Source organism: Branchiostoma floridae, unplaced genomic scaffold, assembly GCF_000003815.2.
Source record: "Branchiostoma floridae strain S238N-H82 unplaced genomic scaffold, Bfl_VNyyK Sc7u5tJ_408, whole genome shotgun sequence".
NCBI lineage: Eukaryota > Metazoa > Chordata > Leptocardii > Amphioxiformes > Branchiostomatidae > Branchiostoma > Branchiostoma floridae.
The window spans coordinates 83052-99795 of record NW_023365837.1 but is presented as its reverse complement, the minus strand read 5'-3'; the positions used below and the strand labels follow the sequence as shown (position 1 = coordinate 99795).

Here is a 16744-nt window from a genome sequence, read left to right as displayed (position 1 = left end):
AATGCATGAACCCAATGAAAATCACACGAATCACTATGCGAAAACGTACGAACCTCATGTGATTCGCACAAATCACTATGTGACACACACGAACCTTAATGCGATTTACACGAACCTTATGCGAAACCCTCGACCACCACCGGGTCATTACATCATTCGCATAAGGTTCGTACATTTTTTGCATAGTGATTTGTGTGATTTTCATAACGTTTGTGTATTTTCCCCATAGTGATTTGTGTGATTTAAATTCATAACGTTTGTGCATTTTCACATTAAGAGATTCGTGCGCATCACATAATGTTCGTACAAATCTCATAGGGTTTGTGCAAATGCTTTGCACCCCTGATGTACACATGTGCAGGCATCAGTGAATTGTGGGTCAAAGGTACATATTAAACAAATAAGGGAGACCCAAGTTGAGTTGTATAGGGTCTCCCTATATCAAACCTCTTTGTACATATAACGCTAGTTCACTTTTTTCCGTGGGGTACCCTATATCCGTTGTTGTCAGAGCTGGGTATTTAGGGATATTAAGTCGACAGACGAGAGTGTCAAACTACAATATTTTAAACATATTACAACTTGAAACCACTGTCCGTCCAGCTTGATAAACCTTAATACCGAGTTGGTAAACACAACGAATATAGGTTACCCTGTGGATAAAGGTGAACTAAGCGTTACAGCAATAAGCTATTCAGCAATATTCACCTAACTCGCAGCGGACGACACCATGACAAACAAACAAACAAACTGATATTTAAAGTGGATGTTTTGATATCAATAAAAATATAACCTCAAGCATATACCGTGGTGATTTTCATTTGGTCAGATATCCATATATCAACTAATCATCAAAGGTCACACAACCACAAGTATGGACTAAGGAAGGGACAGAGAAAAACATCAGAGCAACTGAGTGATGGCGGGAAAAATGGCAACCAAAACAATCCACGCCAAGGATAAAAAATATTCCCTAGTTTGCAACCATACAGAAATTCTTACGCCTTTATGGTGATCCTAAAGATAAACAACACCGTCTGATTGTCAACATTTCTGTCAAAAGTACCTGAAATCCCCAAAAGCAGCCAGTCTGTGTAATAATGTAATAATGTCCTCCCGAAGAAAAAATTTCGAACAAGGCCCGGGAAAGTGAAGCTTCCCAGCATGCAACAGACAGGAGCTGGGTGTTATCTTCTTCCTGATTGGCTGGGAAATAATGTTAAATACTCAGCGATTGGCTTAAAGTTAATGAAGATAGAATTTCCCAGCATGCAACTGACAGGATCCGGATGTGATGCTAGGCTAAATCGGGAAAATTTGTTATCTCCTTACTGATTGGCTAGAAAAAAATGTTAAATGCTCAACGATTGGCCAAAAGTTTTAGATTTGATTAGATCAATGTTGCACACATACTGGGACGAAATTGACTCGCGATTTCTTGTATTTTACTTAAAGCGCGGTCCTTAAAAGACTGTCTTAGGAGAATCTTCTGAAATTGGATGATGGCAAGCGAGGAGTGTGCCAGTTCGCCCTTCCACTACGTGCCATGTTCACCATTTTTGATGACCAAAGCTGTGCCCCCGTCCAGACATGTGCCTGATGTTGACCACCTGCGTAGGAAGGTTCCAGATCCACTGGACAGTCCTTTTGCGATTCCACGTGCGTAGATTTAGTTGTAGCATTTTTTCTTTCATTCACAAGCAATCAAGTTATTGTTGTAGCGTGATGTTATTGTACAATTAACAATCATAGACGACGTTTAGGTGACCGGTTTTTGCACTAATCCACACTGCAGCTAGGTATCGCTGCTTATAGTATGGTCCCAACAAGTTCTTGCCATGCAGTTTAGATTCATTCTGTACCAACTTTATCCGTAAAAAAAACAAAACAATGGAGGTTCTGTTTACTAATCAGTTGGTGTGTTTGTTTGTCTTTGTGTGTGTCAGCAGTTATGTGAGTATTGCAGATTACATAAAAAATTACCTGCACCAGACAAATTTTACATGCACCACTCTGAATTTATAAGGTATGGATCGTCAACAAAAGTGTTCAGGAACCATTGCTATTTCTTCTTTATACTTTATAGGTGGTAACAATGCAGCTAATAACAATCCACATCATAGGACATTTATGTACAAAACCCAGTACATGGACCAGTGCAGGTTAGGTGCAGGTAGACACCAGAAATACCTGCACAGCTCCAATTTTACCTGCACATGCAGGTGGCATTTCGAGCCCTGAAAGCACTTACAGTAAAAGCTGTTGTTATAACGTTAATGTTATCCCCCCCTCGCAAAACTGTGCGCCCATCAATTTCCATCATTATTACCCCGGTATTCATGACCAAGTCCTGCCAAATAAAGCAATGATTGAATTGCAAAAATTTGCATTATGGAAATGCCATTAAAGAGGGTTATGGAGTGCTGCAAAAAGTACTGAGATACAGATACTGAACCTTTAACATTCTTTGTTTTTAATCACCACTTTTAGGTATGAGGTCTGTCCCGTGCACACCAAAGTTTGCAACACCAAAATCTACCCCACTGGAAAATCAGCAATTCAACAAAGTGCAGAAGATTACATCACCAATGCCACAAGGTAAAAACAGGGCGGATCAATTCCTTTCAAATTACACCAGGGTCATTTTACATTTAACGTTGTTCAGGACTAGACTAACCAACAAGGTGCTGCTATGAACACAGGTAGCTTCAAATGGTGGCACAATGCAAAGTAGGAGTATATTGAAACAAGGAATTTGCAGTTGCAACTATGCAAAAGTACAGTACTAATGTTATAGACAGAGATAGACTTTTAATTGTGTTGGGTGTTTGACCCAGAGCGCAGAAGTCCGAAGTTCAAATCTTGTCATGCTATCGATCGCTTGCACTTGGGAAAGGCACTTCACACGACCTTATTCTACCCAGGTGTGAAAATGATGGGTACATAACGTCTAATCTCCAAGCAGATCTTGCGTGGCATAAGATAGTAGGGTTTACGGAAAAGGCTGGCCTGTCTACCTGGGCTGTCTACCTGGGCTGTCTACCTGGGCTGGCTATCACGTCAGGCTACTTGGACCTACGAAAGCCCATTGGGACAAAAGCTGTTTTAGCAGTAGGGGTTGTTTGTGCGCAATGAAGAAGCTATGTGTGAAGCTATTGTGTGTGTTACATAACCCAGAGGTTCTGGGTTCAAATCAGTTGATGTGCCACCAATCTTGTTCCCTTGGGAAGGGCTGTTAACACAACTTATCGGGCTGATTGGAGTGGTGGCTAGTTGGTCAAAGGTGTCCAGGAGCTGTTCTTTAGTGGCTGTCAGGGTCCCGGCTTCTGTGCCATACATTAGGATCGACAATTGAATTGTGAGGAGCTTGAAATAAGCGTTGCTAAAGTGCAAGGGTCTGGAACTGCTGCCATTTGGTGCTAACTAAGGTGACCTCAATACAACAGCAATTACCCCAGGTGTGGCCATAGGACTTAAGTTTTGAACCACTAATACACTGGGAAGGAAGGACCCCTAGTCTTTTCCGTAAGAGTGGGTTCTATGCCCTATCTGAGGGAGGGCCCTTACCAAAGCTAGATACTCTTTTCTCCACCCTAGTGAAGGGAGGAAAGTCGTGGTAAGAGCCCTTCCCAAGCGCACAAGATTGGTGGCATATCAACTGATTCAAACCCAAAACCTCTGGGTTATGTAACATACACAGCTCCTTCAAACACAGTTGCTTCACAAACAGCTCCTTCACACACAGCTCCTTCACACACAGCTGCTTCACAAACAGCTCCTTCACACACTGCCACTTCACACAGCTCATTCACATAATAACGCACAGATCCTTCACACATAGCTTCTTCGCTGAGCACAAACAACCCCTACTGCTAAAACAGCTTTTGTCCCAATGGGCTTTCGTAGGTCCAAGTAGCCTGACGTGATAGCCAGCCCAGGTAGACAGCCCAGGTAGACAGCCCAGGTAGACAGGCCAGCCTTTTCCGTAAACCCTAAGATAGTATCACAAGCTGGGGAAGGATTGTAGCTGGCAGAGGAGTTAATTGGCCACGCAAGATCTGCTTAGAGATTACCTGACTTCAGCAGATGAGTTAAAAGATGATGGGCCCCGCTCCTCAATACCATGTGGATAACAACCCACTTATTAACCCCTAGGGCCGTACATAAGACTAGCTTTACCTTTTACCCATACCTACCATACAGTAAATCTTTTGCAGACCAAGAGGTACCCTGTACTCCAGCAGGTAACCGGGCGGACACCAGGACCCTGCCAGACGGGGCCTCGAGTCCCTGCAGTTCTCAGGGTACATCAGGAGAGTCTACGAGTGGCAGACAACTCAGACATGCTGCCAGGAAGTCCAACCTCACCAGCAAGCCGAGCCCTGGGACTCAAGAAATTGATCTCTTCTCCGGAGAGAATGACTTTTTTGCATGAACAGTAAAAATGCGGATGTTGTATGTAGGACAAAATTACGCGCAGTTCAACCAATGAAAGCATGGAAATCTAAGTGTTTCAACCAATGAAAGGGTTGGCTGCATGTTCATAAGAAAAGAAATTTGTATGTTTTTATTTTACTTTTCATATGAGAGGAAATTAGACTGATTAATATGCTTATTTTGTTTTGTGTTGTTTCAATATCTTTTTCGGTAAGAATCTGATTCATACATTCTCATCTTTGTCTCAAATTTGTGGGCAATTTCTGAATTAATTATTTGCTCAGATCTCTCTGTAAAGACCAGTACAGCAGCTGATTTGCACAAGTTACATCACGTTTCTTTTCATGGGGGAATTGGTGGACACAAGAATACCATCCATATGATAGAATCCATACGGCCTTATGCTAGCATGTGGATGATAGTTCTTTATTTCTATATACAGATGGTGTCTGCTGTATTGAGTTCAGTGACTTGGCTGTATATGAGTGCTACTTCCACACATAAAGGTGTCACATTAGCCTAGTGCCATCATTTACCATTTAGAAGAATTATATCACTTTTCTAGTAATTGATATCTGGTAGTGTTCTACCAGCCACAAACTACATACATGACAGGTATTTGAGTCCTACAATGACAATCATTACAAATATAGATTTCCCTCATTAATTATGCAAATTAAGTGCCACTTTGCATAATTTGCACTTCATTATGTACGCCTCTGTCTAAGCTACCTACATACCAAATATCATCTAAAATTATCGTTCCCTTGTCCAGTTATCCTCCTTGGAAGATTTAGAGAAAAACGCTCCTGCAGTTCCAGAGCAACCTGCTAGGGGACCCAAACATACACCACCTATTCCTTACGTCACAAGCTATCTGCCACCAAAAAATCAAGACCATAGCACATCTAGGTCAAAAGAAAAAAAAAAGGAATTTCTGCTGCATTACCAAGGTCACATACCAGGGGGCCCAAAATTGACATTGACCTTCGTTTTTCCAACACCTACCAACATACCAAATACCATGGCAATCCATCCAGAGGTTCTTGAGTTATTGTATATTATTGCATATTATTATATGCTGCCCACAAATATCCGGAAACACAGACAGACAGACACACCCAAAACTATATCTTCATTTTTCCTGAGATAACAAGAGGTATCAAAACCGTTAAAGTACCGCTAGGGGGTCCAAAATGTAATCATACACGAAAAGGGCTAACCTAACCAATATCAAGACACTCTTGAGTCATCGTACTGACATACAGTCAAACGCTAACGATTTAACGAAAACATATATATAACCTTCTTGGCGAGTGTAACTATCATTGTGCGTGCGTATGTGAGTGTGCGTGCGTGTGTGTGTGTAAATCTTAGATGCATTTATGCATAAAGTTGGGACTTAAAGTTCCCGCAATGGTTTGTGTCATTAAAGGGATTTTTGTTTCAAATTTTAAGAGTTTAGAGATAGAGCTATTTGAAGTTTTAGAGAACTATTTGATCTTTTGTGTTCTGAAATTGCAAATTTTCATTTCATATAACTTTTACAATTAGAAAGATGACAAGGATATGAATTGAATAAGGCATCGTTGCGGTTATTTTTGTAAGGCTGCGTTGATTCGCCAAAGAGCAGTTACTCAAACTGGTTATGTCTTTGTGATTTACTTTCAGACACTAGTAGCATCTTTCGTCGGTGACGGCAGATCTTAATATCTGGATGTCTAAACATCGACGTCCAATGTTGATTCGATTATACGCGGGTGCATGAACGTCGGTGCGATCTAAGTTGAACTTTATGATAGAAATATCTTGCTAAACGCACAAGTATGACTAAAGGCACGCAACTTAGAGTGTATAAAAGATTCGTGAGTCCGAGAATCAACTTAATGACCACCTTTCGTAATCTGACCTGCTCCGGAACACCTCTCTCTAGGCAGAGGTTCGGCTCTGGCTGTTTTTGACGTGTTTTAGGCGTTTTAACAGGGCCGCGGGACAGAATCCGTTTTCTTTAATCAAGAAGAGGGTACAAAATAGAAAATGCCTAAAAATTCCACAAAAAACAGCCTGAGTCGAAACTCTGCTTGGAGAGTACGGAGTACGTGATCATTGTCGATAATTTTAAAGTGCTAACTTTTGAACCATTTTAGTTTGCAATGTGCGTCTTTTTTGTGCAAGACATTAGAAGGTATCGTTAGTACGAATTTTAAGAATATTATTATCATTTCGCAATGTGTTAACGGTTATGTTGTGAGACAAATAATTGAAGGTTATTTTTCTGTTTTTCTTATTCATGACCATGATCCCTTCAAGATAACTTTGTTTATCTTACTAGTCCGTGTGTCTATAAACCTTAATGTGAAATGTAACTTGAAAGACGAGAAACAAAAGACCATCGTAAAAATGTTAGAAGTTTTATTGACATAGCTCTCTAAACAATCAACCATACTGGCACCTTGTCATATCAGCACCATTTAGTCAATGCTATTGTAAATATTTTTGCTCCTTTGTCAACTTAGAATTTAGGAAAATAAACAACAGTCCCTGCATAGAAAACTCTGCTCAAATTACATATATACAAATCGTTACAATAATATTTACAGGCAGTCGACTGGAAGTACTTTATGCTCTTTATACCTTACACGAACAGTCAGAGGATTCAAAATACTTTGTGAAAAAAATGGGGAATTGTTTGTTTTTTTGTGACAAGAAAAATGGCGAATTTTGAGCAAGTATCGGTTACACTCGTGTCAATTTTGTAGACCACCGTGGGGCTATAATGGCGTAATTGGTCATCAGCTACCCAGACACATCCATTTTCCCCTATTGTGCTGTTTGTCACCCCATCAGATTTTCACAAATAAGGAATACACATCCTTCGGCTGGACGTTCTGTACAATACACAGCTCTGGAAACACTCTTCTTAGACTTAAATACAAGCTTGAAACCAAAGTTCTTTTTTTTCTTTCTTCACCTACAGCCGCAGCCGTCTACGACCATGTCCTCGTACTGTCTCAAGACGACGTCTCCGTTGTTGTCGAAGTACAACATGGAGATGGACGACCACTTGGTCGGCGCACAGCAGGCCGGGGGTACCGAGTCGGGGGTGAGAGAGTTCACCAGCGTCTGTATGACGGCGTGGTTGGTGCCGTTCAAGTGCTCGTTGAGCGGGAAGGGGCACTCACCGCTGCAGTGGTACGCCATGTAGCCCTGAGGAGCGATGATCCAGTCGTCCCAGCCGACGTCCTTGAACCTGATGTACAGCTTCCTCCGTTTGCAGATGTTGCCGGGACCGCTGGGGGAGTCTACCGCCCGTGCGGACCGCTTGTCCCGGCTCCTGCACTGCTGCATGTCCGTGGAGATGACGAACAGTTCCATGTCTGTCAGGCTGAAGTGTGGGCAGGAGTCTAGCCTGGTACCGTCCTCTGCCGGCACCGCCTCCACCGACACCAGCAGGCCGTGGTTGTCCTCACCCCGTCTCTGCCAGCGTTGCACGGCGCTCACGATGTTGAAGGCCTTCACGTCGTCTCTGTCGAAAGGCGTGATGACGTGGGCCTGCAGCAGCTCCAAGTTGTCCGCGCTGCCGACTTCAGCGGGCCGCAGCACACGGTAGACGCTGACGGTGTACGCCTGAGCCGCGGACCAAACCCGCGGGTCGTCGGGGACGTGCACCCTGAGCTCGGCGGAACGGACGAACTCCTCCGCGGCGACGGCAGACACGGAGTACGTCACGCCCTGACTGGAGCAGGCCGTCGGGGAAAGGTCGACGGTGTCGTGATCTATAAAGAAATGATGAACATAATTTAATAAAGGTGCAAAAACATCTCATGTGAAAGCAAATAGACAGTGGATACACTGGATAGTGATATGCTACGTTCACCAAGGAATAAAGGCTACCTGGGCTCTAACTGGATCGGTCGGAATATTGCTGTTATAAAAATTAAAACACAGAAAACGCCCCCATCCACACGCACTCAAATAGTTCCATGAGACACCGAGTTCGTACTTGATATTGATATATAACGGAAATGATAAACCTTGCACAGAAATTACACTCAATAACAATATTACGTACAATCGAATCATATCTCTTGTGCCGTTACATGACGCCAAACATGACGCCAAGCCAAACAATCATCAACAGTACACGTAAACGATAAAATGTCTGTACGCCAAATAATAATAAAAAATGTTTTAAGAATATAGAAATGATACCTACATTTGCCCTTGAAGTTCCTGACGATGTTTCCCGGTACGGTGACGTCTGGGAACTGACAGTCTGACGGCTGTCCCGCCGGCTGGGCCCGCAGCTTCTCCTGCCGCCCGTACAGCTCCAGCATGTGCCTCGGGACCGTCGCTCCTCTCCGGGGCCGCGGTCTGTGCGTCATCCCCAGGGCACGCAGCATCGCCGACTCCAGCTTGGCTATCCTCGGGTCTGGGCCAGCTTCACCGCTCACCAACCCTCCCGTCAGGAGAGTCGTCACTACGGTGACGAAAAAGAGAACTCCAACTCTCATGGTGTAGTGGATAAGGACTTGTGAGGGAATCGCAAGAGAGGTGTGTTCACTTCGCTATCACTCGACAAACTGATGGTCTGTTTTGCCAGGCATCAAGATTTAATCTAAGTCCCGACTACGATATTTATGAGCACCGCTTTGAGCCCCCCTCCGGCCGATAGCCCAATTTGCGCCACTCTTCGGGACAGGAATAATTAAACGTCGGCCGTGTTTATCATATGGACGTGCGCATTCATATGCATATGATGTTGGTGGTAATCAACTACCAGAGGAGAAAAAACAATGACCGCCCGTTGATCGGTGGGACCGGGCGAACGGGAACAAAGGGGCTGGCTTCCCGCAATACACACCCGCCCGTCTCAGACAACAGGTGAGACAGCCACGCTGATCAAAGACCGAGACGTACCGAAAAAGTAAAAGCAGTGGCCGCATCCTTACAAGAATTGAATGGCTCTAAGAACCCAACCTTATGTTATAACAGACAACATTGTCTTGTGAAGTAAGTAAAACTAGTACCCACTGAATAAAATGGAGACATATGTTCGTTTTATGCCAATGAATGTTGTCCAAGAATAACGGAAAAATAAATGCTTCTGCAAAATAAGGAAGAAACATTACGCTGCTTTTTGTTTAGCCTTTAGGGCGTGTTTTCCAAGCCGTGTCCTGGCGTCTTCCTAGATCAGATTGTATCTAACCATATTTATTATCAGTCCCAAGCGGCAAATACGAGAAGCCTAGTTAATCCAAGGGATCAGTTTCATAGCCTCGGTGCGCAGACACCGTGGGGCACACGAGATAGACCACCCGACTGGCGTAAGGATGAGATTGGGATATCGGAAATCGAAAATGCTGACTATACGCAAAGCCCGTGATATTAGTCAATTTAAAAGGATAATCCAATACTAAACAGTAGACGTCACGTATCTAAACCGATAATGCATGCGAATCGTTGACGCTTTTCAGTATGTTTTTATTTTTTCGGAAGAACAGCGTGGTATCAAAAAATCTTCTATTTTCGGAGAGTTAGTTATTTTGCGAAGTGTTTCACACGGTCTGACCAGGAAGTTATGTCTGAGACCATGATCCACACGGCGGGGCCCTGTAATCCACTAATTGTCCTACAAATTCACAGCGATAAAGGGCGCGTCTATCCCGTTATCCATGGTGTACAAGACAAAGGTAAAAATAAACACACAAGTACAACTGTTGGAGAAACGTGTCGAGTCCTAGGGCGGGCGCTAACCAAACTATATTGGATCGGAAGCCAAACTAATTTTGGTGTGTGTGAATTCAGTTTTTCCCAAGCCGCGTCCTTTTTTAAAAATAGTTCTCAAACGTACGCGGCTTGGCTTGTCTGGGATCAAACTGACGCGGTATGTCATGTTAATGCATGTATCAGTCTGGCACGTATGTATCAGACCCAAGCTTTTGAGTAAGGAAACGACGCGGAATTGTTGGCGGCCCAAGCGGCCCCTCTCCCCGCCTGTGGTTCTCAGGCTTCCCGATCGTCACAGATTTACCTGCTTAGCACGTCAAAGCAAACAGAGAAACGTGCGAAAAGCTTAACGGAGCAGTCGGATTATGGAGAGAAGACAAAACATGTTAGTAACACACTGCAATGGGACGCCTTTGTCGCACCGTATCGGTTGTCGGTTTTGGTCATTATGTAAGTCAACCTGGCGCAATGAAACCTCGCATTGTGTCAACAGGAAAATGTGTATTCCTCAAAAACTTTGTTCACAAAAACTAACAGATGTTCACAGCTGTTTAGTAATGTGTATTACCGTTCTGCTTTGGCAGAAATAAGAAAATACTTATCTCTCCAAAAACACAAAGCTAATTGTACCGGCAAAGTCTAATGTTGAAACAGTTTGCATTTCTCGGAAGTTGAACACTATATGTGTTTGTGCGGATGTGTGTGTTGGGTATACAAATCAAGAATATAGAATCCTTGTCTATCATGTGGTTGGTGTCGTTATATGTTTGCGTAATTTCTTTACAGCAAACAAAGTAAACAATCTTTCCTAAAACTTCACAACAAACTACAAAGCACGGTTTAGGTAAAACTACTTGGAACCGAATATGAAAACAGACCAACATTACCACTGAAATCAGACAACTTCTTTTTGTCGCTGGCTCAAAAAGACATTTTGATCAAAGGAGTAGACATCAAAGTTGGAGCGAACGACATAATGTAGGAAGAGAAGTAAGACAATTTTACAACGAACTTTGTTAGAGTGAAGGGTTTGCCTTTGATCAATAAGATGTAGACAGCAAGTCATGCAAATTGCAAAGAATTGCATTGAAGTAACTTAGAGCAATGCCGCCGTAGTAACACTGATCAACTTTTATAATCAAGAGACCGCCGATCTGAAGTTGTCTTACTCTTACGCAGAAAAAGTCAACGCCGTACAAAAAGTGTACATGTTCGTATTGCCGTATACTAATACACATATTGAAAGTGAGAGTTGGCTTGGGTGTATTGTTGTTTTCCAGCCACGCCAAGCCACCAAACAAAGGGAAAGTAAAGTTCGGCGTGGCTTGGTCCATATTTAGGCTCGCCAAGCGTTATGACAATGGAACCAAGCGGGTTTGGCTTGGCTTGGCTGTGGTTCTCCAAACCAAGCCAAGCCACGTTCTAAAAAAAGAACAGGTCAACAACACACATGTAGTAGCGATGAAATATTCGATTTTATATGTGAACGAAACTCGTCCGCTCCGAAAAACTGATGAAATTGCATAGTTAGAATTCCTGAAAAAGATTTAGAGTTGTGCAACGGCACTTGAAGTTTAACAGCATTTGGCCCGATTTCTTATAAAGCATATTGAAATTTCTTGGATTAAAAAAGGCACTTTAGACAGTGTCAAGATATCAACCAACAAAAACAAAATATGTCATAGCCATGGGAGTTGAAAAATGGATTGGGAAATTCGATATGCGGTTTAATAGAAATGAATATTTCTAAAGACTATTTTATTCGCTTGGTATTTACCAGTGACTGTTAGTGGTCCGCATTATTAACTAAGACCAAATTGCGAAAAAAGATGTCATATTTGCACACTTGTCCTTTGGCCCACTTTGTCGCGACAGAGTTTATCTGTATCGATAGCCTCTCTAAACTGAAATTGAAATTACCCGCGTTTCTGGTTTCGTATCTTGTTTTCTCTGGATTTAAAGGGATTTTGAGATAGATTTTGATAAAGATTGACGGTTATTCTCCAGCACCCATATAAGCATAGAGATACATGGCGTCTTTTGGTCATATTCTTTTTGCAAAGATTCCAATACACATGCCACAACAATGCATCAGTTTAGGGCAAATCCATATTTGTGCTATTATTCTGAGTTAGGTGTGAGACAAGATCTTTTGGTATTCAAAGTCTTCAATGGTTAATTACGGCTGAAAATTTGTACCAGGGGACCCCGACAGAGTGGTGCATCCGACATGAGCAGGACAGGGACATCTTAATTAGGGGCTCAGAACCTCCCAATGAGTCGGTGAAACAAAAGTCCCATTAGTTTGTCATTCATGCTTTTATTAGTCGTATTCTTTTGGTGGATCGGGTGCGATTTCACTTCGGTTTACTTCGCCAGTCCCCTATTTTGAATGTCAAAGGTGTAGACAAACACGACAGGGGCCGAAGCCAGACAATGGAGGTTATTTTGTACACAGCAAGTACTACTCAGACGGAATGATTAGGATGAAAAGGTGCGGTGACTGCGGAAGGCGGTGGGACGGCTCATCACCTCAATCAAAGAGACAGACGGTTTATTAGCGGGTCGTGGAGAGCCACTAGACGACTGGCTGGTTCTCGGTATAAAAAGTCTAAGGCATAATTATTCATCACCCATTTCGTCAGACGAAACCTTCGCAGCAACATCGCATCTTACCGGCTCCCGCTCTTTGCTTTGCGACTGTTTCGACATTTGGTAGCTGTTATACCACCACTACTACGATGAAACCTGTTCTAGTTTGTGCGCTGTTCTCGTGTGTTCTGGCCAGCGCCTTGGCGTTCTCGGCGGACCACGTCAGGAGAGCCTTGCTGGACAGGCTCGGGGGCGAGAACTTCCCGACTCTGACCGTGAGCAAGAGGGACGTGGAGGTGCCAGCGCACATCCGAGCCAAGTACGAGTCCATGCTGAAGCTTCACCAGGCCCTACACCAGGCCCCGGCCAGCCGTCGCAGGAAGAGGGAAGCCAGCCTGGCTACTCTGCTCCGCACCGTTCACAAAAATCCAGGTAAGAAAACACAACTTTACGTTCTACACTTAGTTTTCAATCCTTTATTTTCTCTTTACAACCTTGTAAAATACAAAATCTGCATTCCAGCTGCTGTTACGTAAGCTTTGTAGTATATTTTTTCTTCGTGTTCCTAAGAAAGTTATAAGCGTTGTAATTTGACTTTCGTCTTTGTATTACGACGAAAATATTGTTGGAATAGATGTTCTGGAGTGTTGAGAATCACTTTTACTCAATCGGATTTGCCTCCGTCCTTTGTCTCAGGAATCGTGGGAGACGTTGTGTACACGGAGACCACCCGGCTCACCTTCCACTTCAACGTGGCCGAGCGGCTGACGGAGGAGACGGTGCTCAAGTCCGCCGAGCTCAGGGTGTTCAAGCGCCTGCCCAACTTCTCTCACCACAAGCGGCTGCGGGCGCACCCTCGTGCCGTCAACGCCGCCCGCGTGTCCGTGTACCAGGTGCTGGCCACGGGGGAGGAGGGGTCCGCTAACAGGCTGCTCGACTCCAGGTAAGACACAGTCCCATTATGGTTTTATGACATTTCTGATTTCATCTGAACTCAAGGTTATGAATATACTTTGTAGATGTAGAACTTTGATTTGCGATCTTTTTTTCGTGTACGCCTTGTAAAATGTTCCTTTTTTTTCTGTGACGCTTATTCCCATCCTCTATTGCGTTATGTCTTCCGTACTAAATGTTTCTTCTGTTTTGTGACTGTTCTCAGACTCATCCCCGTGAACGGTTCTGGCTGGGAGGTGTTTGACGTGTCTGCGGCGGTGCGTGAGTGGCAGGTGAACCCCAGCGGGAACCACGGGCTGGAGCTGTGGATCGAGGGGGCCGCCCCCGGCAGGTACCCGGCACGCGTCGCCAAGATGGTCGAGTTCGCCACCCAGGAGCTTCCCGAGGAGAACGAGCGCCGGCCCGAGCTCATCATGTACACCGAGAACTCGACTGACGCCAGGTAGGCATCGCTTTCTGTGTTTTGTACTATTCCTTTTGAATGTCTAACACTTTCGGTTTTCTTGGCACGTAAAAGTTGCTTTGTCTTCAAGTCAAAGAAGTAGCAGTGACTTTTTTTATTGGACATTAGAGTTTTGAGTTAAGTGCTTTGTCAAACGTTGAAAATGGTTAGCGCGTAGGATTTCTAGTGTACAGTGAGTCCGTACGTATATATATTTGTGGAAACCAAAATTTACTGCGAGGTGGAAATTCATGAGTTTTGCTCTTTTTTTAATTCTCCAGTGGTGCACGCAACTGTGAGGACCTTCCCAGCAGAAGCAACCGCTGCTGTCGCTCCGAGAACTACATCGACTTCACCGACCTGCCGTTCGCCGAGCAGTTCATCCTGGAGCCCCGCGGCTACGACGCCTTCCAGTGCGGCGGCGGCTGCCCGAAGCGCGCGCGGTGGTACATGCACAACGACCCCGAGCAGCTGCAGCAGACGTGCGGGGTGGTGAGGACGGCACCCCTCCCCGTCATGTACCTCGTCAGCAGGGGCGACAAGACGGAGATAGAGGTAGCAGACTTTCCCAACATGATCGTAGAACAGTGTGCGTGCACACAGTAAAAACTCGAAAGTCTTTCAACAACGATGACTGTGCAAATGCCGGTGTTAAAAAGCTAGAAGCCCGTTTCGTGTGGCATAATGAGTATTTATGGAGTGTATATATCCGAGATGATCTGGACTAACGTTATTGTGTGCTGTGGTAATAGATGCTGGGGCAATACACATCCGTCCTGGATGTGTATTGGGTTGTCAAACAAACTAAAGACCAACGTCTTGTAAAAGACTATACAAAGTCATCACTTACTGATACATTATTATATTGGTAAAATCGCAGTGAAACCTTATTCTGACTCAGAAACTGTTGCAAAGCATTTTTGATGGCCTGTAGCCGCAAGTCTTGTGGATGTGTATTGGGCATCTGTGGTGATAACACCCTGTTCTCACCTAATAGACATGCTAAGCGGTAAACAGTCAATGAGGCGGGACCCCTGGAGTGGGTACCCATAGGGATGTGTATTGGGCCCTCTGCCCGTAACGTTAGGCATGTGTTCTCAGTATTACAAATCTTTACTAATTGTGTACCACTGTATATGATTGCAATTGTACATTTCCTGAATAAGTAAGCTTCTTTTACAAACTTAAAACCACGAATGCTCTATTGCTATAGCACCTCCAACTGTTGCGTCCGATCGAACCACTTTGTACATAGACCTGCATAGGCAAGGAAGGGGTATACTTACTTGTTACCGAAAGAAAACGTGATGTAAATATTGTAATTACAGAAAACATATATTTTTGAAGCACATGAGACAAGCATGATTTAGTGTTCCTATCCTTCAGATGCTGAGATTTAAGAATTTATGCTTCTTTGTAAGGAGTGATTTTGGAGTAAAAATAAAGTATTTTGAAGTTTACATCAATTGTACTGTGTTACTTGTGCGTAGGTGTTCATGTGTGAGGCATTGTGCGTATCTTTATTTAAAACATATAACAATGTTACGTCCATAAAATTTGATGCATTATATTTCTACATGGCATGTGTGTGTGTGCGAGTGTGCATGCGCATGAGTGTGTGCGATGTGAATTTCTGACAGTATATGATATATCCAAAGAACGTATTGCGTGATGGAATTTGGTGCATGGGTTAGCGCAATGGTAAACTTCAAATTTGGCCTCCTTGTGATTGACCTTGGTACCGCAGCTATACTTCCTGTTTTAGTAACTTTGGCCCTGGAAATGCTATATATAGCCTTAATGTTTTGGGCCAGATAGCCATTAATGTGAGGAAGGAGTGGTGCAAATTTGGGCCCACTGGCAGCTTGTTCAATTCATATTCTTAATAATTCTAGCCATCTTTGTAAAAGTTTTGTCACTAATTAGAAACTTGTCATTTCAATTGACAGAAGATGACTGAAACTCGTCAAGGATCTTCAATCTAACGATTCTATTTGTGAAAACTTTGTCTTAATTAAAATCTGAAATTAAAAAAAAAGAACAAGTTCAACACATTTAACAAAATGTTATCATACTAGAATCAACATTGTGACACTGTGTAAGTTATCTAAATATGTACATAGCCAAGCATAGATTATGTAACTGTGGAAATCAGTTACATAATCAGACTTATTAGTTATTTCGTGGAGATATGAGGTCTTCGAATTCTTGTTTTGGATGGTCACGAGTTTTTGTGGGTAAAAAGCTTTTATGATGGAAAAAGTGACCTAAGTATCGGGCCCTCTAGTTTCCACAAGATTGTTCACATAAAGAAAAACTAAAAGATGTTCAGTAAAATAATGTAGACAGATACAGCAGATTTGCTGGAAATGTTACCTCCGTCAAAAGGGAGGTACTTTTTTTTGGTCTGTATGTTTGTTTGTCCTAGTATGTGTCTAAAAAGATTGTAGCGGCAGGATGTGATATGGAAGATAGTGTAATAGGAGACTGACAGGATAGAAAGGTTGGCTTAGCCAAGGTCCAAAGTCGCATCAGCAGGAAAATGTGTTGACAATATTTTAAATAGGCAGGTTTATTACATGTAGAAAA

At 43.3% G+C, this 16744-nt stretch overlaps 3 protein-coding genes across 3 annotated transcripts; 2 read left to right on the top strand and 1 right to left on the bottom strand.

Moving 5' to 3' along the window:
- The first annotated feature begins 1365 nt into the window (after positions 1 to 1365).
- LOC118408777 lies at positions 1366 to 5057 on the top strand. The gene is made up of 3 exons (XM_035809638.1): positions 1366 to 1659; positions 2491 to 2598; positions 4218 to 5057. The coding sequence occupies exons 1-3, from the start codon at positions 1500 to 1502 to the stop codon at positions 4433 to 4435; spliced, it is 486 nt and encodes a 161-aa protein (XP_035665531.1). The 5' UTR covers positions 1366 to 1499; the 3' UTR covers positions 4436 to 5057.
- A 1775-nt stretch (positions 5058 to 6832) lies between these two features.
- On the bottom strand, positions 6833 to 9369 carry LOC118408791 (univin-like). Its single transcript, XM_035809652.1, has 2 exons — positions 8654 to 9369; positions 6833 to 8213 (listed from the first exon to the last, which is right to left on the bottom strand). Exons 1-2 carry the CDS (start codon positions 8949 to 8951, stop codon positions 7405 to 7407), a joined length of 1107 nt encoding a protein of 368 aa, XP_035665545.1. The 5' UTR covers positions 8952 to 9369; the 3' UTR covers positions 6833 to 7404.
- A 2933-nt stretch (positions 9370 to 12302) lies between these two features.
- Positions 12303 to 15615, top strand: LOC118408792 (left-right determination factor 1-like). Its single transcript, XM_035809653.1, has 4 exons — positions 12303 to 13191; positions 13456 to 13702; positions 13919 to 14155; positions 14437 to 15615. The coding sequence occupies exons 1-4, from the start codon at positions 12909 to 12911 to the stop codon at positions 14759 to 14761; spliced, it is 1092 nt and encodes a 363-aa protein (XP_035665546.1). The 5' UTR covers positions 12303 to 12908; the 3' UTR covers positions 14762 to 15615.
- Positions 15616 to 16744: the final 1129 nt, after the last annotated feature.

Bases quoted from the DNA above. Each gene is read 5' to 3' on its own strand.
- LOC118408791 (XM_035809652.1), bottom strand. From the start codon at position 8,951: ATGAGAGTTGGAGTTCTCTTTTTCGTCACCGTAGTGACGACTCTCCTG. The intron at 8,214-8,653 runs GTAGGTATCATT...ATTTCTTTATAG, and splicing joins CAGGAACTTCAAGGGCAAAT to ATCACGACACCGTCGACCTT.
- LOC118408777 (XM_035809638.1), top strand. From the start codon at position 1,500: ATGATGGCAAGCGAGGAGTGTGCCAGTTCGCCCTTCCACTACGTGCCA. The intron at 1,660-2,490 runs GTGCGTAGATTT...CACCACTTTTAG, and splicing joins CAGTCCTTTTGCGATTCCAC to GTATGAGGTCTGTCCCGTGC. The intron at 2,599-4,217 runs GTAAAAACAGGG...AATCTTTTGCAG, and splicing joins TACATCACCAATGCCACAAG to ACCAAGAGGTACCCTGTACT.
- LOC118408792 (XM_035809653.1), top strand. From the start codon at position 12,909: ATGAAACCTGTTCTAGTTTGTGCGCTGTTCTCGTGTGTTCTGGCCAGC. The intron at 13,192-13,455 runs GTAAGAAAACAC...CCTTTGTCTCAG, and splicing joins CACCGTTCACAAAAATCCAG to GAATCGTGGGAGACGTTGTG. The intron at 13,703-13,918 runs GTAAGACACAGT...GACTGTTCTCAG, and splicing joins AACAGGCTGCTCGACTCCAG to ACTCATCCCCGTGAACGGTT.